This window comes from Malus domestica, chromosome 11 (genome assembly GCF_042453785.1).
Source record: "Malus domestica chromosome 11, GDT2T_hap1".
Classification (NCBI taxonomy): Eukaryota; Viridiplantae; Streptophyta; class Magnoliopsida; order Rosales; family Rosaceae; genus Malus; species Malus domestica.
Window position 1 is genome coordinate 39,905,328 of NC_091671.1, and position 22,490 is coordinate 39,927,817.

General features: G+C 38.4%; 2 protein-coding genes across 8 annotated transcripts; one reads left to right on the forward strand and one right to left on the reverse strand.

Moving 5' to 3' along the window:
* Positions 1-3,085: 3,085 nt before the first annotated feature.
* LOC103449130 (cysteine-tryptophan domain-containing zinc finger protein 3) lies at positions 3,086-12,575 on the forward strand. Of its 2 annotated transcripts, none has more exons than XM_070808185.1 (14): positions 3,086-3,611; positions 4,516-4,588; positions 4,691-4,821; positions 4,945-5,343; positions 5,436-6,670; positions 6,860-7,317; positions 7,398-9,169; positions 9,250-9,401; positions 9,964-10,124; positions 10,244-10,404; positions 10,617-11,357; positions 11,464-11,620; positions 11,712-11,838; positions 12,376-12,575. In XM_070808185.1, the coding sequence occupies exons 1-11, from the start codon at positions 3,450-3,452 to the stop codon at positions 10,809-10,811; spliced, it is 4,899 nt and encodes a 1,632-aa protein (XP_070664286.1). In that variant the 5' UTR covers positions 3,086-3,449; the 3' UTR covers positions 10,812-11,357; positions 11,464-11,620; positions 11,712-11,838; positions 12,376-12,575. The 2 variants fall into 2 exon arrangements, with proteins under 2 accessions (XP_070664286.1, XP_070664287.1); XM_070808186.1 differs by having other exon boundaries at positions 7,410-9,169.
* A 766-nt stretch (positions 12,576-13,341) lies between these two features.
* LOC103449129 (cullin-1-like) lies at positions 13,342-20,671 on the reverse strand. 6 transcript variants are annotated; one of them, XM_070808190.1, is made up of 20 exons: positions 20,559-20,671; positions 19,589-19,755; positions 19,384-19,483; positions 19,066-19,251; positions 18,891-18,938; positions 18,600-18,803; positions 18,444-18,521; positions 17,569-17,658; positions 17,401-17,481; positions 17,255-17,314; positions 16,405-16,434; positions 16,238-16,324; positions 16,007-16,156; positions 15,827-15,882; positions 15,382-15,502; positions 14,687-14,848; positions 14,428-14,571; positions 14,103-14,321; positions 13,849-14,016; positions 13,342-13,700 (listed from the first exon to the last, which is right to left on the reverse strand). In XM_070808190.1, exons 2-20 carry the CDS (start codon positions 19,717-19,719, stop codon positions 13,599-13,601), a joined length of 2,217 nt encoding a protein of 738 aa, XP_070664291.1. In that variant the 5' UTR covers positions 19,720-19,755; positions 20,559-20,671; the 3' UTR covers positions 13,342-13,598. The 6 variants fall into 6 exon arrangements, with proteins under 6 accessions (XP_070664291.1, XP_008386636.1, XP_008386635.1 ...); XM_008388414.4 differs by having other exon boundaries at positions 20,435-20,636; XM_008388413.4 differs by having other exon boundaries at positions 20,413-20,588.
* Between the last annotated feature and the right edge of the window lie 1,819 nt (positions 20,672-22,490).

Below are 22,490 nucleotides of genomic sequence, written 5' to 3' on the forward strand. Positions count from 1 at the left end.
TGCTCCGAACTCACCAACTCCAGGAGCACCATGTTTTCCAATGCAGCAGTTGGCTGCTTCGACGTAGAGATGTCCCACTCCACCTGTCCCAGGCTTTCCACCACATGCCATGTACAAAGTTGAACCTGCAGGCATTGCTGCCCCCACTTCTCCACTGCTTTTGTCGGCAAAAGCAGAAAGGGAAACAGAGAACTTGAGTGCCATCTGCACTCTGCAAAGTAAAAGCAAAAATAAGATGCGGTGGAATGAGGAAAGCAAAAGAGAGGCACATGGGGATAAAGAGAAAGCAAAATGGAGGCACATGGAGACACTGCAAAAGCAATGAATAAACACCCCACCATAATGATGTAATTTATTTTCCTTATCTTTCGGAAACATCTGTATAAACCCCATCAGAGGATAATAATAATAATAATAATAATAATAATAAATATAAAAAAAAGGGCAAAGCCCAAAATAAATAGGCTGGCATGTTGTGGAAGGCGAAAGCCCATAAGCCCAAAATAGCACAAACCAGGTGATCAAAAGTACGCCCAGTACTTCCAAAATTATTCGGCAACCCGCCGCTATTATCACCAACCAGGTAACCAAAAGTACGCCCAGTACTCCAAAATTATTCGGCAACCTGCCGCTATTACCACCAACTAGGTGATCAAAAGTACGCCCAGTACTCCAAAATTATTTGGCAACTTGCCGCTATTACCACCAACCAAGTGATGAAATGTACAACCCGTACTCTAATATCATTTGACAACTAGCCATTCATGCCACCAACCAGGTGATGAAATATAACCCGTACTCTAATATCATTTGGTAACTAGCCATTCATGCCACCAACTAGGTGATGAAATGTACAACTCGTACTCTCATTCATGCCACCAACTAGGTGATCAAAAGTACGCCCAGTACTCCAAATTATACATGAGCATTACTCATGTCATACATACATAAACATTCATGAACATCACTCATGACAATCATACATAAACATTCATGACCATCATTCATGTCAACATTCATGAGCATATCATGATAACATTCATGAGCATCACTCATGTCAATCAGCTTCAAAAGCTTCATTTACAGAGCTTTAGCTTCAAAAACTTCATTTACAAAAGCTCTAGCTTTAAAAGCTTCATTTACAGAGCTCCAGCTTCAAAGCTTCACTTGCAAAACTTCAACTACAAAGCTTCAGTGCAGGGTATACAAATACCGCCTCCGAACAACTGCCACTTCGGCCCATACATGGATTCAATTTGAAGTCTCCAGCCAACAAACTCTATTGACTGAAGACTTGGGAGACTACATTATGTACCATATATTGGGCCTCAACTAGGCCTCATGAAAATACTTGGAGGACTTAGCTCATTATCTATGTACTGAGGAGTGAGCCCTTATTCTATAAAATAGACTCTCTCACTTTCATTAGAGAGCACTCATGAAAAATACTTGGGGGACTTAACCCATTATCTATGTATTGAGGAGCGAGCCATTATTCTATAAAAATGACTCCCTCACTTTCATTAGAGAGCACTCATGAAAAATACTTGGGGGACTTAGCCCATCACTTATGTATTGAGGAGTGAGCCCTTATTTTATAAAAGGGACTCCCTCACCTTCGTTAGAGAGCATTGCCGCCAGCTGAGCAACTGTCTCGCCACGAGCATCACTCATAACCCATTATTCATGTACTGAGGAGCGAGCCCTTATTTTATAAAAGGGACTTCCTCACCTTCGTTAGAGAGCATCGCCGCCAGCTGAGCAACCGCCTCGCCGCGAGCATCACTCATAAGCCATCATTTATGTATTAAGGAACGAGCCCTTATTCTATAAATAGGACTCCCTTACCATCATTAAAGAGCATCAACTATAGCCCATCATTCATGTATTGAGAAGTAAGCCCTTATTCTATAAAAGAGACTCCCTCACCTTCAAACGCCACAAAGCTGAGCCAACCAAGGCAACATAAGCCACGAGCCAAGCAGCCTCGCAGTGTGTGCTACTTCTAGTTGAGCATCATCTCAGATTGAGCACTGCTTCATATCGAGCATCAGTTCAAGACAACATCTAGTTACTTCGGCCCACAAATGGACTGAATTTCAAGTCTCCAGCCAAAAGACTCTCTTGACTGAAGACTTGGGGGACTACTGTTTATACCATATTTAGGGCCTCGTATTTAGATCTTGTACAAATACTCGGGGACTTAAATGTAATTATGTGATAAAGAAAGGGCAAATATGTAATAAGTGAGGAGTTCTTATTCTATAAAAGGACCCTTCACCCTCACAATTAGGGGAGGCCAATTCTGGAGCCTTCTCACCCCTCTCACATCCCCTCTCATATTCAGATGTTCTCTCCCTCACCTCTCAGATAAATACATAATCAGTGTGGACATAGCCCAAACCTTGAGGTGAACCACGATACATCTTGTGTTATTTACATTACTTGCAGATTCACGGTCAGATTTATGTTGTTCCAAGACCCCTCCGGTTTTGTGCATCAACATAATCTATAATAAATAACCATCGTTACAAATTCAACCACCATTGTTGACTTATATAAAACATATTTCATAACGATATTTTTCGTGTACGTTTTAACCAATTAACAAACTTGTATAATATATTGTACAACATTCTTGCTATCACACTACTACAAGAATCACCTATACTTTACAATTTAGCATACAAGTTTTATTTGGTGAATTATTTATTTGTAACAAATTAATAATCTCTTGTATTTATGTTAGAACATATCACCTATAGAAACTACATTTTTGGTGAATTATTTATTTCTCAAAGGGCCAAAAAATGAAGAAGCAACCACGCGCATTCTTGCGTCTCAAACTATAAATTCTCAGTCTTTCACGACAGAGCCATTACATAAAAAAGAGGAAATATAGGGGCCAAAACGAAAATAAAAGGAAATATGCAAACGGTGTATGCTGGTTAGATCCTGGTTCTTTCCTAATTCTACGTGGACACATAAATTACATAAATTAATATTATTGCCAGAAAAATATGATTAATTAATTAATTTTTGCTTCGAGCGAAAGAAAATAAAAATAATTAGAAAAAGAAAAATCAGAAATTAAGAAACCGGCTGCTGTAAACACCAAAACCCAGAGAGAGAGAGAGAGAGAGAGAGAGAGAGAGAGAGAGGAGAGAGAGAGTCCTGCTGAATCAAATTTTCAGCTCAAAAGAATTTACACGCAGAAACTGTTGGCGAAATCGGAGCTTTTAGAAACCCAATTGGGTTTGTTTAATTTTAAAAATTCGTTTTTTAATTTGGGAAATTTTGGAAGATTTGAATTTTGGGATTTAGGGTTATTGATTTTTGAGGGTGTTTGTGTGATCGGGTGGGAATTTGATTGATGGGGATTTGGGGTTTTGTTGAATGGGTCGTGGTTTGATTAGTAGTTGAAGAATTTGAGAGAGAGAGATTTGTGGATGATTTCTGTAGGGACTAGGGATGCAAGGAAGGGGATGGAATTAGGGTTTGCTGGTAGGATAGAGATGGAGGATACTGAGCTTGAAGAAGGCGAAGCTTGCTCTTCCCACATCAATGAATACGATTCCAACATCGATGTCGATGTTGCTCTCTCTTACATCGTAAGCATATAGAAACACATATATGTATTTATACATGTAGATTTGGATATACATGTGTTTATGCTGCTTAAAAGTTTGATCCTTACATGAATATCGGTTTTGAATTGCTCGATTTTTTTTTGGGTTGACTTGTATGGTGGGTAGATCCAAGCTAATGGAGTTTGATTGAAATTGAATTTTACTTTGATTATGTTAAGAATTTAAGGGCACTTAATGGAACGTGAACTTTTTATTGAATTAAATTTGAGTAGAAATCTCTTACTTGAGCTTAAGAAGCTTAAAGACTTGATATTTGCTTTCAGGGAGCGGAGCTGTAGTTTAGGACTTTGTTACTTAGCTTATGATTGTTGTAATGTACTTACAGTGTTAACATATCTTATTCATCCACTTTGTAATGTAAGGATGTATCCGTCTTTGACTTATGGTCTGGCATGAAAATGCTGTTTTGAGGGGTTGAATCATGCGAGTAATTGGTTTTCGCGCTGAACTTACTGGTTATTATAACGGTTTAACGTGCCATATAATGTGCCTTGAAAACGATTCAGTTTTGGAATCCATAATGACTTACTGTGTAGTTATGAGTTATGTGGGATTGTAAAATCTGAATGTTAGAATCAAGTTTTGTAGAATTTATCTACGTTAGCTTCAAATGCGATGGGTGACCTTTTGGAATTTGAAACTGGGGTTTTGAGATTCTGATACTTGTTTAAGTGTTGTTGTAAGGTCATGAAGTGTGATTGCTTTAGGTAGTTAATATTTGGTAGCTCGACAATGTAAAATCTTAAATCATAAAGATGCCTAATCTTACGAAAAGCGTTATTGAAGTATAACTGTCTTGTTTACTTTGCGTCTCTTTAGACAAGCTTTGCATTTTAATGACACATACTGCTCTCTCTGGTATTAGGATGATAAAATTCAGGATGTTTTGGGACACTTCCAGAAAGAATTTGAAGGTGGAGTTTCTGCGGAGAATTTGGGTAAGTCAATAGAAGGGAATTACATTATCTCTTGTGCTTGAGAGATTCATTAATTTTAAGTTCTCTTTAAGTAACGAGTTGGCAATCAATACATTGCAACAGGGGCAAAGTGGGGTGGGTATGGCTCATTTTTACCTTCTTATCAGCGGTCTCCAGTGTCGTCTCATCCAAAGACTCCGCAAAAAGTTCAGAACTGCAGCTTACTCAAATCTCCCAACAATTTGAAACTTGAGGTATCAACTCTCAGTATGTCATTTCCTACTTATATCTAGTTCTGTAGACAAACCTTTGTCTCGTAGTGGTTTATTTGACAATTATCAGTGTACTTGAGCATCCCTCATTATTTTTCTACACAGGCTGGTCAACGTAACAATGCAGTTTGTTATAATACACCTCAGTCAGTGGGAGTTGGACCTGCTTCTACGGGTTCCACCTCGCTTGTTGCACCAAAGGCACCTTCAGCAAATGATCCAGTCAAACAAGAAGGAAGTGTGTCATTAATTCAAGCTGACCAGTACGCTCCTCGGCATGAATCTGCAAACAAGAAAGATATTAATTCATTGGACCAGAAAACACTGAAGGTGCGACTTAAAGTGGGATCGGATAACTTGTCGACACGAAAAAATGCTATCTACAGTGGGCTTGGTCTTGATGCCACATCATCTTCCTCAGTAGATGATAGCCCTTCAGAGAGTGAAGGGATATCTCATGAGCCTCAAGATGCCCCATTTGAATCTCCCACCTGTATTCTTCAGGTGAATCATCTCCCTGTAATATTCAGATGTTTTCTGTTTCTGAAATAGTGTGCTTAATCTAAAACATTTCTTTTGGTGGTGCTCTGGAGCAGATTATGACATCCTTTCCCGTGCATGAGGATATGATGTCACCTCTTCATGACGACCTCATTTACTTAATTGAAAAGGAAAAGCTCCTAAAAGAGGGTAGAGTGAATGGAAATCATACCATGGAGGGAGGTGGGAAAGTGTCAGGATCGAGGAAAACAAAATTGGTCGAAAGAAATGATTTGTCAGCTGAATCAAAGAGTGGGAAAAATAAGGATGGAACTGGGCTTCTGTCAAAGAAGGAACATGACATTGACATGTTTGCTTGTGAGGAGCTTGTTTCTAAAACCTTGAAGCTCCCACTTCTATCTAGTTCATTTTCTACTGTCAACGATGTGATAAAGAGCAAAGAAATGGATAAGAAAACTTTAGTGAGGGATAAGGTCTTCCCTGGTCAAGCAGAAGATGAACCAATGGAGCCAATTTCCACCCAAGAGGATGGCTGGGTTGAAAAGCGAAAAGCCAATTTGGCTGGAAAGGTTCAGGAAGATAGAAAAGTGAATGTGAGTGAGGACGTTTTGGTTCACCCAAAGAAAGAGGGCCATTGCAGGGTAGAGAAAACTTATGAATTGGTAAAAGGTGACTTAAATGTTTCCAAAGGGAGGAAATCTCTAAATACTGAAGTCATGGACCATTCAAAGCAGAAAGTCAATCAGAAGGCTACATCACATGAGGTAGATGATACAAGACTAATTTCTGGGAAGGAGTATCCAGTACCTGGGGAGAAAAACAAACCGAAGGAAAGTCACAGGACCACGGTTGCTGAGTTTCCAAAAGAAAGCTCAAGGGTTGGTTCTTCTTCAGCGCCCAAAATGAAGGGCACTCATGCAAATAGTTCTAATATTGATCAAAGCAGGGATACATATAGAGATTTGTTTGGGGATATAGATGAAAAGAACCAAATGAATTTATCTGAACTGCCAGTTGAAGATAAGCTTAAGGACTCTGATGCTGTTGCAAAAAGCACATCTGCAGTTAACAGTGCATCAAGGGAGAGACAAAGTGGCAATAAATTTGAAAAACCATCAATTACAGACTCATATCCTATGACGGCTTCAAATATAGCCCCACACTCTGGAAATGGGCCTGTGTCTGCTGTGCCTCCTGCTACGGGGGCTCCTGCACCGATAGCAGATAATTGGGTGTGTTGTGACAAGTGTCTGAAATGGCGGCTTCTTCCATATGGCACAAACCTGGAGAGCCTACCTGAGAAGTGGCTGTGTAGCATGCTTAATTGGCTGTAAGTTCCTTTGTCGTAGGCATTTTCTAACCTATCTATCACTACGTTCATTACGGTACATTGTATATCGCTGTATCTACAAAACCTGTAGTGGTATACTGATGTATGCCATTTTATAATTTGTGACTGTTCATTCCAATCTCTCTTGCTTTCTATCTCTCTAAAGCTCATCTCTTGATTCAAATGTAGGCCTGGAATGAATCGGTGTAATGTAAACGAGGAGGAAACAACAGAAAAGACGAAAGCTCTCATTGCACAGTACCAAGTTCCTGCCCCTGAGAGTCAAAATAATCTGCCCAGAAATCCTGGTTTACTGGAAGGAGTGGCATTGCCTAAGCCTCGAAACCCTGACCAAAACCTTGAAAATTTTGGTTTGCCTGCCATGCCTAGTGGTGGAAAGAAAAAAATTGGAGCAAAAGAATTGCCAAATGCAACTAATAAAGATGGTTCCATTCAGTTTCCAAACTCTATGAAGAAAACCATGCAGGCATCGGTGAAGAGTAGAAGCTTGAATGATGTGAATCAGTCTCCACTGCCAAGTGAACCTGATTTGCAGCAGCTAAGCAAATCCAGTGACATGGCAGTGGAGAAACGAAAACACAAGTACAGGGAGAAGCATAGAGATTTAGAGCGCTCTACTGGGGGAGGTACTGTATGAAACAGCATTTTTTTTTGTGCTTTTAAAACTTCCTTAACTAATGTGAATGCTATGTACGTACTAATACAGCATGTCAAACAGGTGACATCAAGAATTTAAAGATAAAGAATAGAAGAGACTCTGATCCAGATTCTTCTAGAGCTTCCAAGAAAATCAAGACTGAAGTTAAACATATCAATGATGAAGAATGGGCATCAGACTACAGTGGGGCAGTTGGGGAGGTAGGTATTAGCTCAAGTGGTGGTTTTCTGACTGCTGCTGCAGGGAAAGATCAAATCAAGAACAGGTCACACGCTGCTTCTATTACAAAAGCAAAAGATGAAGCTTTCTTAAATAGTCGATCCTTAGATGTGGGAAACATTGATTCTAAAGGTAGATCAAAAAAGAGAAAACTGAAGGAATCCTCCGATTCTCAAATTCACATGGGTTCCATTCCAGCTACAGGGCATTATGTTGAGGATCATTCAATCGCCGTGAAGGAGGAGTTTAGTGAGAACTACCGCAGGAAAGAAAAGAAGGCAAGGACTTCTAAATCCGAGGGGAAAGAGTCTAGTGCAAGCAAAGGAAGTGGTAGAACAGACAAAAAAATCAGCCATACAAAGAACCAACAACATAGAAAAGATATCAGTAGCAGCTTAACTCACCGGAGTAGGAATGATGTGGATTCCTTGAAAAAAGATTTGGGATCTGTACAGGTTCCTATGGCTGCAACTTCAAGCTCCTCCAAAATCTCTGGCTCCCAGAAAACGAAATCCAGCTTTCAGGAAGTTAAAGGTTCACCTGTAGAATCTGTCTCATCTTCACCTATGAGAATATTGAATCCTGATAAGCTTACATCAGTACGCAGGGACCTCATGGGAAAGGATGAATCACAAAATGCTGGTCATTTTGCCATAGGTAGCCCAAGAAGGTGCTCAGATGGCGAAGATGATGGTGGGAGTGATCGATCTGCAACAGCGAGGAAGGACAAAGTCTCCACTGTGGCTTATCATGGGGCCCGTGAGTCTTCTGTGCTTGATTTCCAGGACAGAGAGAATGGAAAGCATTATCACTCTAATGGGTCGCACCCAAGAAAGTCAGGGAAGGGATACTCTTCTTCACTGTCAAAGGACAAGAAAAGGAGCTTTGAATCTGATTTGGACATTGGTGAGGCCAAGAATTCTAATGTTCTCAGTGAACAGAAAGATCATTCACCCTCTCATGGAATAAAACCCGAGGATGGTAAAAACAAGTTGCAGGAGAAATTTGGGTCTAAATCTGGTGAAACTGAGAACAAATATGTCAGCAAGAAAGATGTTACCGGAAAATCTTCCATTGAGAGCAGTAAAAGGGAAGGTCAGTCGAATTTTGGGGGGCATGATGGCCCAGATGTTAAGCCAGAAACCATTTGCAAAAAAGATGCAATTTCTACTCCCAAGCAGAATTCACTGCAAGATTGTGATGGTGAAAAGTCATCAAAGATTCCTTCTGAAAAAACTGAACGAGTGGATGCAGGCTCAGTTAGGGGGAAGTCACTACCCTTGCCACCCTCTGGTGGATTTCAAAATGAGATTACGGGTCGTTGTCCCCGACCAGCTGTGGGTTCTCAAAAGGGTAATGGAGCAGATAGCTCACAAGTTGATGCCTCTGAAGGTAATGATGCTCTGAAGCAAATGCAAACCAGAAGGGTTGATAATCAGAATGGAGCTAAGCATATCAGTTCAAGGCATCTTGCACAGAATGGGCACAGGGCCAGGGATATTGATGCCCCTAGTCCAGTTAGAAGGGACTCCGGCAGCCAGGCTGGTACTAATGCTCTGAAAGAAGCTAAAGATCTAAAACATCTTGCTGATCGCGTCAAGGTTTTAACCATCATATTTTCATGATTAGATGTTGCTGTTCTCCTTTCTGTAATAATCATTTGTAATACTAATCCTTGCAGAACGCCGGGTCTTCCGAAAGTACGGGGCTTTACTTCCAAGCGGCTGTCAAATTTATTCATGCTGCATCTTTGTTGGAGAACACTGATAGTGCCAAGCATATTGACATGACTCAGTGCATGCAAATGTATAGTAGCACCGCGAAACTATGCGAGTAAGTCAAATTTGAGCCGTATTAATACTTCTTTTCTCGTGGCACATGCACTGGTTTTGGGTCTTAGTGATCATATCGACTTGTGCAACCTTGCTGTGAGTCCTGCTCTACCCTTTGTGGAACCCTGCATGTGCATTGGGACCCATAATATGGTTGTCTGCAATTTTAGGTGGTACTTTCAACTATATTTTTGTGGTTTTTACCATCGTGTATTTGGACTTGCATCGAAAGCCCTTTTGGATTGGTTGGGAGGGGTGACAGAGAAAGTGTACTTTTGGGGTACACATAGCATTAGCTCTTAAGATGTAGGGAGTGATCTTCTCATACTGTTGAAGCTGTCATCTGTCTTTTGCATGTGGGATGTGCTTTTGGGCCGTACTAGGTATTGATTGTGTCGTCTTTGGTCATTAGAATAGTTATTGTCATATACTGTAGTGGCACGTATAGTAGCCATTCCTATTGTTTTTTTAAGTATGTTCTTTGCAGGCTTTTATATTCTAATGGGTTCTGGAGCTTTCATGCCTTTTATGCTTTTCCTTGTTAATTAAAAATTATCTTATAGGTTTTGTGCACATGAATACGAGAAAGCCAAGGATATGGCTGCTGCGGCTTTGGCCTACAAATGCATGGAAGTGGCTTATATGAGGGTGATATACTCCTCACATGCCAGTGCAAGCAGAGATCGTCTTGAGTTGCAAACAGCTTTACAATTGGTTCCTCCTGGTAAATTGACCAGCATCCTAAGTGAGCTGTTAGTTGGTTCTAGAGGAGCTGCAAGGCTCTTAATAGCCTTGTTCTGAGTTGCTGCTAATTTGATAATTGTCTTGTTGCTTTTCTATCAGGTGAATCTCCTTCTTCCTCTGCCTCTGATGTTGATAACCTAAACAACCCCTCAACGTTAGACAAGGTTGCCTTACCCAAGGGCGTTAGCTCTCCCCAAGTTGCTGGAAACCATGTTATTGCTGCCCGAAACCGTCCCAATTTTCTCCGGATGCTCAATTTTGTAAGTTTATATAGATCCTATTCTGAAACTTCCCTCGTACTGTTGCACATTTTCATCAGAATTATTTTTCTAGATTTTTAGTACGTATAACGTGGTCAGAGAAGGGCATGAACAAGAATTGACTATCAATTTATTTAAGAATGGGTATTCTCTTTTCACAGTAGAGAAGTGTGGATGATGACCGAACATTTTGTAAATATGATTTCTTGCAGGCTCAGGATGTAAATTTTGCAATGGAAGCGTCGAGGAAATCGTGGCTTGCATTTGCAGCTGCTAATACAAACACGGGAGATGCTAAGCGTGCAGAAGGTATATCTGCCATTAAAAGGGCTCTTGACTTTCACTTCCAAGACGTAGAGGGATTACTACGTTTGGTACGGCTCGCGATGGAGGCTATCAGCCGTTAAAAAAGGCAAGTAGTTGTGTTATGATTCAACCCTAGCAAAAGGTCAATTGGTGAATCCTTGGGCTCATGCCTTAAGGAAGGAGGAAAACGAGTCTGGTCTTGATACTTCTGCTGAACTGCTTGGAACATCTGTTGAGCGACTGATTGTTTATCTTCATGTTTCAAATACAGCAAACTCCTAGTCATTTTATTTTATGTGGTCTCGAATCTGCTTTCTAGCACTGACAAATCATCGTCAAGTACGGCTCTAATGAAAAGATTCTGGAGCTGCTTCTGAAAGTGGATTTACTTCATCAAGAATGTGAGGGGAGATATAATAGTTGTATATAAGGACGAGAGAACGAGTTCTAAAATCAATAGGGGGTTTGTTTTGAGTTCAAAAACCAGAACTTACAGCTTTGGAGATTCTTAATTGTTCAGACTGTTAACTTATCTTGATAATTCGTTATGTTGAACTTTGTGGAGAAGACTGGCAGCTGCCACCTTGATTCAACAGTTGAGACCACACCGACGCTGTAGAAAAGGGTGGAAAAGATGGAAATCGTAGGTATGCTGTTTTTCTAATAGATAATCTGTATTTCCCCGTCAAACCTTTCAGTTACCATTTGCACTTTTTTGTCTGAATTTGATTTTGATATGTGTTACATGTGCAGGTTGTCTTCACTTTTGTTGTAGTTAGGATATCTTCTTTGCGTTAATAGAGACGAAATCAGATGAAAAAAAAAAAAATTACATTATCAGCGAATTATTATCACTGTTATGCATGTTAGCTCGAACCTGCTGCGCTTGCCTGAGTTTCTTTCCTCAAAGGTTTGTTAGCTGTAACTGTTGGTGAAAGTTTGATGCTTCATTCTGAGTGCATTCATCTCTAACTCTGTCTATTTTCACTTTATCTTGCCAGTGGCGACAATGTATATATCATATACTAATCATTGAATCGGGATCATTGAAGAATCTGCGCGTGTTTCCGTCTGTAAAGAGGAGGGGATCGGTTGTATATTATTAACTCGGTCCTTCAGATCTAACAGGTAAGGTTCTAATGATTTAGCAACGTCAATATTTTTTGTCGACTTCAGATAATTAAAGATATATTTGCATACATTAGAGGAGGGCAGGATTGAGCCGAATTACTCTTCTTCTGTACCCTTCCCTTTCGTCTTTACTCTTGATTCTCCTTTGATTTAAAGGAAAACTAATGAAAAGGGTTTGAAAACTTTGAGTTTTAATACTAAGGACAAAATAAAGGGTAAAGTGAATAGTACCAGTATTGATTTTTTAGTGTAAAAATGTGGTTTTTCATTAAAGTGAATAGTACCGGGAGCTTTTCGTTAAAGTTCCCTTGATTTAATTCAATCCAAGGGCTAGAGAAAGAGAGAGGAGTGTCAGGAAGTAGAAAATCACTTTCCCGTTTATGTGGCATGTATGAGAGATGTTCTAGGGTTTTAAGTAAAGAAAGCAACAAATCCAGAGACTTCTGACTGATCGATATTGTTACTGCAAGTCTTGTAGATTGAATTCGAGGAGCGTATAATGTTTTGCTAACCAAACAGGGTCTCTGCGTGCAGGTTGAGCAGCGGGGGTAGTTGCGATTTCTGCAGCTCTAGCGAGTAGACGTATGAATTCGGTGTGATATTCTCGTTTTGAATTTTGCCGGATGTGATGTGGATAGTATAGTTTCCGAACAGCTAGTGATTTAACGATTGTTTAGCGATGGAAATAACATTTGTTTAGGTTTACACAATAATGTTTAAAATGAGTTCAGCTAGCGATAGTTGTTATCCGGGTTTTAGAATTATTCATTGAAAAAAGCCGGAAATGTCAACGGGAGGTTTTGAGCGCTAGTACTACGATTTGGTGGTATTCTTTTTAGAAAAATACGTTTTGTAGATTTTTTAGGCCGCATCATCTCTAATTTCTTCCATGAATTTTATGGTGAAAAATTGTGACTATAACTCGTAATGTTTGGCTACCTGGTAAGCTAGTACCATTGTCTGGTGGTACTCTTCTTCACTACAAGTGAGAAGTTTTATGTTCAATTTTTTTAAGAGACAATTTTGAATCATATTATTGTTAGATCTCTTTCAATGTAGATAATATCGTTTGTTATAAAAAAAAAAAAAAAAACTCGTAATTTTGTGAAAATGGAAATTGTTGAGTTATTTTGTGTTTTTAATTACATGCTCACTTGGAGACGGCCGAATGCTTTTAAATTTTTAAAGTTTCAAACCCAACTGTTGAATTTGATATCATACAAAGAATGAACGAATGAGTTTTTAATGTTTTGAACCCAACTCTTAATATGACATCAAATCAATCTGTGAGTGATCATATATTCTTTAGTCGCTAGAAAAACATCAATTATGTGTTTCTTCCAAAAAGCAGTTTAAGTACTTTTCTAGAATTTACTTGCAATTTTATTGAGGATCGATTCTAAAAACATTTTCATCAAAAGCACTTTCAACATTTTAAAAACACTTTCAAACGAGCCCTTAGCCTTCTAAACGTCGTTAAGCAACAACGAAAACACTAAATAGCAGTACAAAAATCTTAATATTATTGCCAATAATAATATTTCCCCCTAAGTTAGAAAAACATATAGATAACGGGTCAGTTGCACAAAAATCTTCCACTCCTTTGAAAAATCCTAGCATTTCTAAAAGAGCTGCACACAATATACAGCAGATCTCTCGGGTCTCAAATCCGAAGACGAAGAAGAAGAAGAAACTGTGGCTCGAGCTTTTTCTGATTAGGGTTTTCAACCAGTGCCTCCTGTACCCAAGCAATCGAATCAGGCAAGATACTTGAACATGTTGGGGTTTTCCTTGTCCCTCTCCAGGTAGTCGCGAGTGATGAGGTCTTCAATTCGCTTCTTAATTGCTTTGATGTCGGGCTGCACATTTCAAGTCCGCCCATAACCGTTGTCAGAACGGATTAAATGGGAACAAAAGAGCACAGAATGTATAGATACAGATATGAGAGGCAAAATATCTATACGCGAACACCGAAAATTGCATCCAATGACAAACATAGTGTAGTACCTTGAACATTTTTCCCAGTTGCTCAACGCACTCCATGACTAATTGTTGATGACCCAAAACTTTCCGACTCTTCATAATCCTAACAATTGCAGCATCAATAGCATATCTCCGGTCTTTGTCAACATCTTCAATCACTTTCTTCCTTTCATCGACGGGTGGGAGAGGAATCTAAGGATAACAAAACAGCCATAGTTTATGAATTTTCAACTCTCAGAACAAGAATGAAGTGGAAAAAAAGTACAGGGATCTCAGACCTTGATTCTTCTCATTTTATCCGTGAACTTGTAGTTGAATTCAAAGCTGTCATTCGTTGAGATGGTCTTTGAATTTGGCTCCTTGATGAGAATCTTGTACTTGGCACACGAGAGCGAATGAAGCAATCTAACCAAGTCGTCATGAGTAAGGTTCAACTGAGTCAATATTTCTGAATAGCTCAATTTATCAGCGCTGTTGAAGAGGAGCAAGAGAGCAGCCTGTGAAAAATACAACACAACTTATAGTCCCCGTACTCGAATACTCTTGAAAAAGTGACATTCTGCCAATGGCCAAAATAAATTAAGCAAAATATTGTGGAATAACCTGATAGGTTGACACGATCAATTCAATGGGTCTGGTGTCAAACTTGCCAGTAACATTGCACGTGCCCAATGAGTAAATCCATGTAAGTTTCCGGTGTTTCGTTTTTGTTTCATAGAATCCCTTGAAAACTTCAACACATTTCACCTGAAATAGATATATACGCCAAATATCTAGGCATCAGGAATACCATATTTAGGAACGTGTATTTCCAAGCACAATCTATATTTGCAGTGGAAATCTTCCACAAACTTAATATTACCATCTCTTCAGGAAGGTTAAGATCAAACGATTTATAACTTGGCCAGTAACCAGTTGTAAGCACAGTGACTGTCAAGTCCATCCCAGGATTCACAGCAGGGTTATCGTGAAGATACTCCTCAAACCCTTTCTGGTGGTCCCGAGCTATTGTCAAATCAGTGACCTGAAAGATAATTGAAGAAATTCAATATAGGTCAAAAAAATAAGTTCATGAAACAATTTTCTACTTCATCTTAGGTCAATAACAATAATTTTCCTATCCACCTTAAGTCAATACCACTAGTTAAAATTTCTCTCAATTGACCCAATCCTAGTATTAAAAATACTTGGTGACGACAAAGACAAATTTCTGCAAAGGGATGAAGATATTGAAAGTACTTTGCAGGATGTGCATCAGATGGCTAGACGGTCGGAGTATATCTTTTTTTTTTACGCTTCACATAATTGTAATGGTGTGACCCGGTAGCTTACTTTGTAGACACTGGAAAGGGTGGTAGTCCAAGTTGGGGTTTGTTGTTCCCAATTGGGTTTTTAACTCTCTTGCTCGAGATGTAAACATTTCTATACGAGCTTGATAAATTGACCATCGTTTGACAGAAAAAAAAAAAGAAAAAAAAAAGAAAAAAAAGGAAAATATCTCTATTAACAGCGAAGTAACAGTCAGAGAGACGCTCAGGGAAAAACAGGTTGACTCACCATTCCCTCCATTTTTGACGTAAACTGTCCACCACATTGCTGCTTAAGCTTCGTCAGAATACTTCTTTCGTGGTCTTCGTTGGCACTCCGATCAAAAAGTAACCGACGGGCTAGTTTTTTCCTGTGCATAGAAAACAATTACTTAATTGTCTACTGAGCTGCACATGCACACAAACACGCACATATATATGTTGGGAGTACAAAGACACTGTTAGCTGTTAATGATCATTTACCATGTCATAAGCCGTTGGATGAAAACCCAATGGTTAATAGGACTCGTATCACTTATTTGACCCAAGACTTTGTACTATTAACCGTTGGATTTTCACATAGTAACTGGTAAGAGCCTTGTTAAAACACTAACCACCAAGTATCTGACAGGAACTTAACTGGTAAGTGACACGAAACCACATACGCTACACATTGATAGAAAAAAAGGATTTACCTGTAGAATTCTGCATAAAGGTCTTTGTCACTGATATAAGCAAGCAACTTAACAACCTGAAAACAGTTAGATGACAATCTTAAAATTAATCCAAAAGACCAAGTTCAACAAGAATTACCAAACACATCACCAACAATAAATGAAAATTCATGATAAGAAAAACCCTCAATAAAATAATACCTTCTCAAGCGTTTCTTCTATGGCCTCATCGCTCAACCTATCACTCCCACCCTTCTTGAGGATATTATCACAGAATCCCGCAAGTAATTCCGCACTTGAACTCCCAGAAACGGATTTATTGCAAAATACCTCAAAAGCCTCTTTCAATGCCTATTAAACACCCAACGGAAAAGGGCCTCTTAGAGAAAGTAAGAAGACAAGTGTAAATGACAAGAATTCTGTAACACTAACCTTGTGAAAGAGTGTGTGGTTCTGAAAGCTATCATCAACATATTTCATATACTTGTCATGCAGCTCAATTATGTTTTTGATAAGGACCTGAAAACCACAAAGATACGTCAACTACGGATCTCCAATCACTGCCAAAATTATCAAATAATAAGGATTAACGTAGTTACCTGTTCCTGTGTGCCAGCTCCACCTCGAGCCTGCAGAAGCAATTTTGATACAAATTAACACCATAACATAAAAAGCAAGATGCACACATATTTAGTTCACTCCTGAACGAATAGGATTCACCAGGCACACACAATACAAAATCAAATAATACTACTGATAAAGAACCCTTGGCACAACTTAGTCAACAAGCGTTCAAGGAAGGACAGCTTACTATCAGGCCATTATATTTCTAGCCAAAAAATGATAAAAGTCGACTTAAAACAATCACCTCATTCCTGAATCACTTTTTTCTCTTCTTTCTCAGTAGATTAGCACATATAATGCCATGATCCTTTTGAATTTAACAAGCATTCGAGTCAAAACTCCAGATTGAGTAATTAAATGTGCATCAAGCAACCGTGCAATAACCTCAACTCGGGCATCACTTACACAGATTGTAAGTTATAATTATATAATGAAAAACATGATAGTACAAAAGCATGTTTCATATATATAATTCATGTACACACCATGCAAACACCTAGTTAATATTCATAAATCATGCTTGCACCTAACTTTTTGAAGTAGCCAGAACATGGGACCAATGACTTCAAAGACATCCACAAGATACATCAAATAGAGAGGCAACACCCAGGAATTTTAGTGATTAGCAACTACACTCCAGCATGCATACATAGAATGATAAGCAGAATAAATTTAAATAGATCCGTAACAGAATACAAAACATATGCAGCAATTACACCTATACTTGAGTTCATATATAACTTTCAGGATAAATATATGGCAGCAATTACACCAAGACACTTGTTAATATGTCACTTTCAGCATAAACAGAACAAGGTACTGAACCTGGCTACTTGCAGCATCTTCAGCCTGTTGAACCAAGGCCGTACCTTCAGCAGTAATATGCTGCAAATCATTACATATTTTAGTACTGTTGCAATAAAGGAGCATCTGAAAGAGGTTGGAAGAACACGAACAAAAAACAAACAAACCTGTTTAAATACAAGACTAACAGGATCCAAGCCTTTAGGTATTTTGTTGTAAAGTCTAAATATCCTAGAAAGATCATCCACCTAGACACAAACAAGCAGGCATAGTCTTAGAAATACAATAGAAGACTGATTACAAACAGGATAATAAACTGCAAGGCAATAAGATACCTTGTCCAATCTCAGCATAGCACGACATCCAGAACCCTCCTTCTCAAGCAGTTGAGTTGAATAAACGATCAACAACTCATGTTGCACTTTCTACAGGCCAAGAATGCAAGTATAATTCAGATGAACTTGAAAGCAAATAATATCATGATACAATATAAATGAGATTAAAAATAATACAACAAAATCAAACCAGAACTGTTTACACCGCCTTTTCAATTATAGAAGCAGGGTCACAACATTAAGCAAATTACACCGTGTTCAATGTAACAGGTTGTTTTTAAACCTGTTATGCATGCCTAATGGATCAGTATGTTCCGTACCACATTCTATGTTGCACGATATTGATGGATTTTCTAGAATGGTACATCCCATAGATTCCTAAAACATTAACACACCTCTAAATGCTTCAAATATCAACAATTGGCCCACGGTTTTCATAAGATTCCTCTCAACAATTAATTTATTGCTAATATTCACGCAAGATCCTACTATAATATACACGAGCACCAACAACCCCACTAGTACAAAAATTATGAAACAAACTACAGACATATATTTATGTACATAACAGTCTATATATATTTGATGGAAAAACTTTATCAAATTACAGATACCACACAGCCACTAATAAATATACGTATACTATCCACCATCTGGATTCTTAAAATATATATTATACACAAGCACCAACGATCCCACTAGCACATAAGTTATGAAACATACTACAGACTCCCTGTCATACATTTAGTACATATGTAAATACACATATTATATCCAAACACTTTCTCAAATTACAGCTACCACACAACTACTGATATACAAACACATACTTTACTATCTGAATTCTCAAAATATAATGTTACACATTAACTAACCTCCACAAGCTTCTGTTCACTGCTTGAATGAAGGTAGTTGTTAACTCTCTCTTTCTCCCTTTTCAAGCATTCCTCTGCCTGTATAATTCCACAAGAGGTGTTAGACAAAAACAACACTGAAAAGCCACACACACTCTTAAGCACATGAAAACTTGCCTTCGACATGTACTCCGGACAAGTATCTGTCAAAATCCAATTTGCTGCTTTACGAGAATAGTATTCACCACTATCTACTAGCAAGTCTGCTTCAAAGTCCTGTTCATAAGACTCCATTTGACCCATTCCAATTTCAACAAATATATCTACCACATTCTTCAACAGTGCTCTATCAATCTGCTCTCCCTCGCGTTCTTTATTAATCTGGAGAAAAAGTATTGGTACAACATTCATCATGGCCAGGATACTTGTGCATAAAACATAGACTTGATCACTAAGCAATAAACTTACAAGATCAATAACAGCAATTCTGGCATTCGCATTGACCTCCCGATAAACCTGAGGTTGTATATTCAATACATTTGAGATCACTAAAGCCCCTTTCGACAAACAACAAAGCATATAAAAGGGAGTGGGTATTTTTGCATAAAGTACGTAGAAGATATAAAAGAGTCCAATAACTAACCAAATCACGAAAGCAGGTTAGTCCAACTTCATTCAGTGCAGGAAGTGACCTTCTTGCAATGAAGTAGCGATCAAGATAGTGAAAAAAGCGTGATAGCCATCTAACCATAAGTTTATGATTTGCCCATCTTTTTACAAGCTCCCTCAGCATAAACTCGTCATGCTTCTCTCTAAGTGCGGGCAGCACCTAATACATAAACAGCCAAATACAACTATGATTCTATGCAACTTCAGAAAATGATGAAAGAATGTCACTTTAGTAAATGATCAAAACAAAGAAACCATAAGCAAATATTTCAGAATGTTCCTCGATCCTCACTGTTGAAGTAATGTATTCCTCAAATGCTTCCCGGTATTTGTCATATAGCTGTTGAGAGTAATCATTGGGGGGCTTTTGAGTACACATGTTATAGATGGTTCTGTACTTAAAGTTAAGGAGAGGTTCACCTCGGAGAATGCACCAATAAGGAGAAAATAAAAGAAACACAGTATTTAAAAAGTACATATAAAACAACCAAGGATACGTGTAAAGCATCATATATTCTTCTGAGCTGAACTGAGGCTCCGGTAACCCCTCTAGGATCCTCTTCAGCTTCGTGATCCCCTTCTGCATATAGTCCCATCCTTGATCCAACTCAATAACTTTGCGCTCCATTTGTAACAAAAGATTTGCTACCCTCCCACTATAACTCTATCAACATAGAAAAAAACAAACAAAATGTTAACCATATTGCCTACTTGTATATTCGAGCACACATACTGTTGTGTGCAAGTATAGTCGTGTAATAATTTGGAAACAATTATAGATTAGCACTCAATAGTCAGACCAAATGCGTGGCAAATATATAACAATCATATATTCCATAACACCAACAGAAAAATATACGGCCATGCTCCACGTCACCCCACGTGTTAGGCTTGAAAATTCCATCACGTGTGAGGGGGTGTGTTGAGAGTAATCTCACATTGATGAGAGGAGGGACGTTGCATGTGCTTATAAGTAGTTGGGCTACTTGGTGGAACCCAACTTTCTTCGGAACAAACCATGGTAATCAAATAAGTAATAGCAATGCCATTAAAATCATGGATAAAAACCTAGATTAATCAAGAACAAACACCCTTAAATAGATGATGAACAAATGATGACATGGGAAATATTCCAAAATAAAAGCCTAAAAAATGGGGAAAACCCTAGATAGATCATAGACAAACAAAAATTGAAAATCATATATTCTGCATAGAACACATAAACATTGCTAACAAAAAAAACCTAACACACAGATCGCTGAATAAACAAAACCCATAATCTTCCATAACAGAGAAAAAAAAAACACGAAAGCAATATTACACAGCGAAGAACAAGGAAAAACCCTAATTGCAGAGAGGGGGGTCGATCGTGTGGAAAATCGATAGAGTTAGGGAAAATCCCCAAATTCCAATCCCTGGAAATCGCGGAGAGGAAAATAGTGGAGGACGAAAGAGTGAGAGACTAACTAGGGGTCAGGTTTTTCTCCTTTTTTATATAGAAAATAGCCAGGACGAAAATATTTAACAAAATATTAAGTCAGCATTACTCTGCGGAAAATAGTAGGAATTTTATTATTATAAGATTGTTAATTATAACATGATGCCTTCTTTTAATTTTGTAATGGACCTTTTTTTTTACCCTCATGTTTTATGGTTTTCAATATTTAGTACATCAAGTTTTTTTCGTCTCAGATTCATACCTAAAATGTAAATTTTGGGACAGTCTCATACATCCATTAGTAAAACTGTTACGTCTCTCGTTAACTGTTACGTGGCGCACTAACTGGGCACCATGTGTCATCCACTTTTTTTTTTCTTTTTTCTTTCTTTTCTTTTCTTATTCCTTCTTCTTCTTCTTCTTCATCAGACACCGCAAATTTTTTTTTTCTTCCTCCGTCTCCTTCTTCCTTCCCCATCTTCCTTTTTCTTCCTTCTCCTTCTTCTTCTTCCTCTGAAATCTGGGGAAGTTTGTTTTTTTTTTTTTCTTTTTTCTTCCTCCTTCTTCCTTCCCCTTCCTTCTCCTTCTTCTTCTTCTTCCTCCAAAATCTGGGGAAGTTTGTTTTTTTTTTGTTTTTTTTTCTTTCTTCTTCTTCCTCCTTCTTCCTTCTTCTTCTTCTTCTTCTTCTTCCTCCGACTGCAACTTTTTTTTTTCTTCCTCTTCCTCCGAAATCTGGGGAAGTTTGTTTTTTTTTCTTTCTTCTTCTTCCTCCTTCTTCCTTCCCCTTCTTCATTCTTCTTCCTTCTCCTTCTTCTTCTTCTTCTTCCTCCGAAATCTGGGAAAGTTTGTTTTTGTTTTTTTTTTTTTCTTTCTTCTTCTTCCTCCTTCTTCCTTCTTCTTCTTCTTCTTCCTCCGACTGCAACTTTTTTTTTTCTTCCTCATTCTTCTTCTTCTTCCTCCTCCTTCCTTCCTCCTTCTTCTTCTTCTTCTTCCTAAAAAAAAAATTTCATCTTCCCCTAGATTCGGAGGAAGAAGAAGAAGAACGAAGAAGGGGAAGGAAGAAGGAGAAGAAGGGGAAGGAAGAAGGAGGAAGAAAAAAAAACTGAATCTGGGCAAATTCGGAGGAAGAAGAAGAAGAAGAAGAAGGAAGAAGAAGAAGAAAGAAGAAAAAAAAAAGAAAAAATTGAATCTGGGTAGATTCAGAGGAAGAAGAAGAAGAAGAAAGAAGGAGGAAAGAGAAGGAAGAAGAAGAAAGAAGGAGGAAAGAGAAGGAAGAAGAAGAAGAAGAAGAAAGAATGAGGAAAGAGAAGGAAGAAGAAGAAAAAGAAAAAAAAAATAAAAAAGCTTCCCCAGATTCGGAAGAAGAAGAAGGAAGAAGGGGAAGAAAGGGAAGGAAGGAGGAAGGGAGGAAGAGAGAAGGAAGAAAAAAAAAAAGTTGCAGTCGGAGGAAGAATAAGAAGAAGAAGAAGGAAGAAGAAAAGAAAAAAAAAAAAAAAAAAAAGTGGATGACACGTGGCGCCCAGTTAGTGCGCCACGTCACAGTTAACGGAAAACTTAACAGTTTGACTAACGGATGTATGAGACTGTCCTAAAATTTACACTTTAGGTATGAATCTGAGACGAAAAAAACTTGATGTACTAAATGTTGAAAACCACGAAACATGAGAGTAGTAAACAGTATTTTACCCTTTTTTTATATACAAACGATAGGGTTAATAGATGAAATATTTTTTTTAGGGTATAAGACTGTTTACTACTCTCATGTTTCATGATTTTCAACATTTAGTACATCAAGTTTTTTTCGTCTCAGATTCATACCTAAAGTGTAAATTTTGGGACAATTTCATACATCCGTTAGTCAAACTGTTAAATCTGTCGTTAATTGTGACGTGGCGCCTAGTCATTGTCCACATGAACGCCACGTCACAATTAACGACAGATTTAACAGTTTGACTAACGGA

Coding starts and splice junctions, on each gene's coding strand:
- LOC103449130 (XM_070808185.1), top strand. CDS start 3,450: ATGATTTCTGTAGGGACTAGGGATGCAAGGAAGGGGATGGAATTAGGG. Junction 10,125..10,243: donor TTTACAATTGGTTCCTCCTG/GTAAATTGACCA, acceptor CTTTTCTATCAG/GTGAATCTCCTTCTTCCTCT. Junction 10,405..10,616: donor TTCTCCGGATGCTCAATTTT/GTAAGTTTATAT, acceptor GATTTCTTGCAG/GCTCAGGATGTAAATTTTGC.
- LOC103449129 (XM_070808190.1), bottom strand. CDS start 19,719: ATGGAGCGCAAAGTTATTGAGTTGGATCAAGGATGGGACTATATGCAG. Junction 18,804..18,890: donor GAATTGCTGTTATTGATCTT/GTAAGTTTATTG, acceptor CTTTTTCTCCAG/ATTAATAAAGAACGCGAGGG. Junction 15,503..15,826: donor CTTTATGCAGAATTCTACAG/GTAAATCCTTTT, acceptor TTCTATGCACAG/GAAAAAACTAGCCCGTCGGT.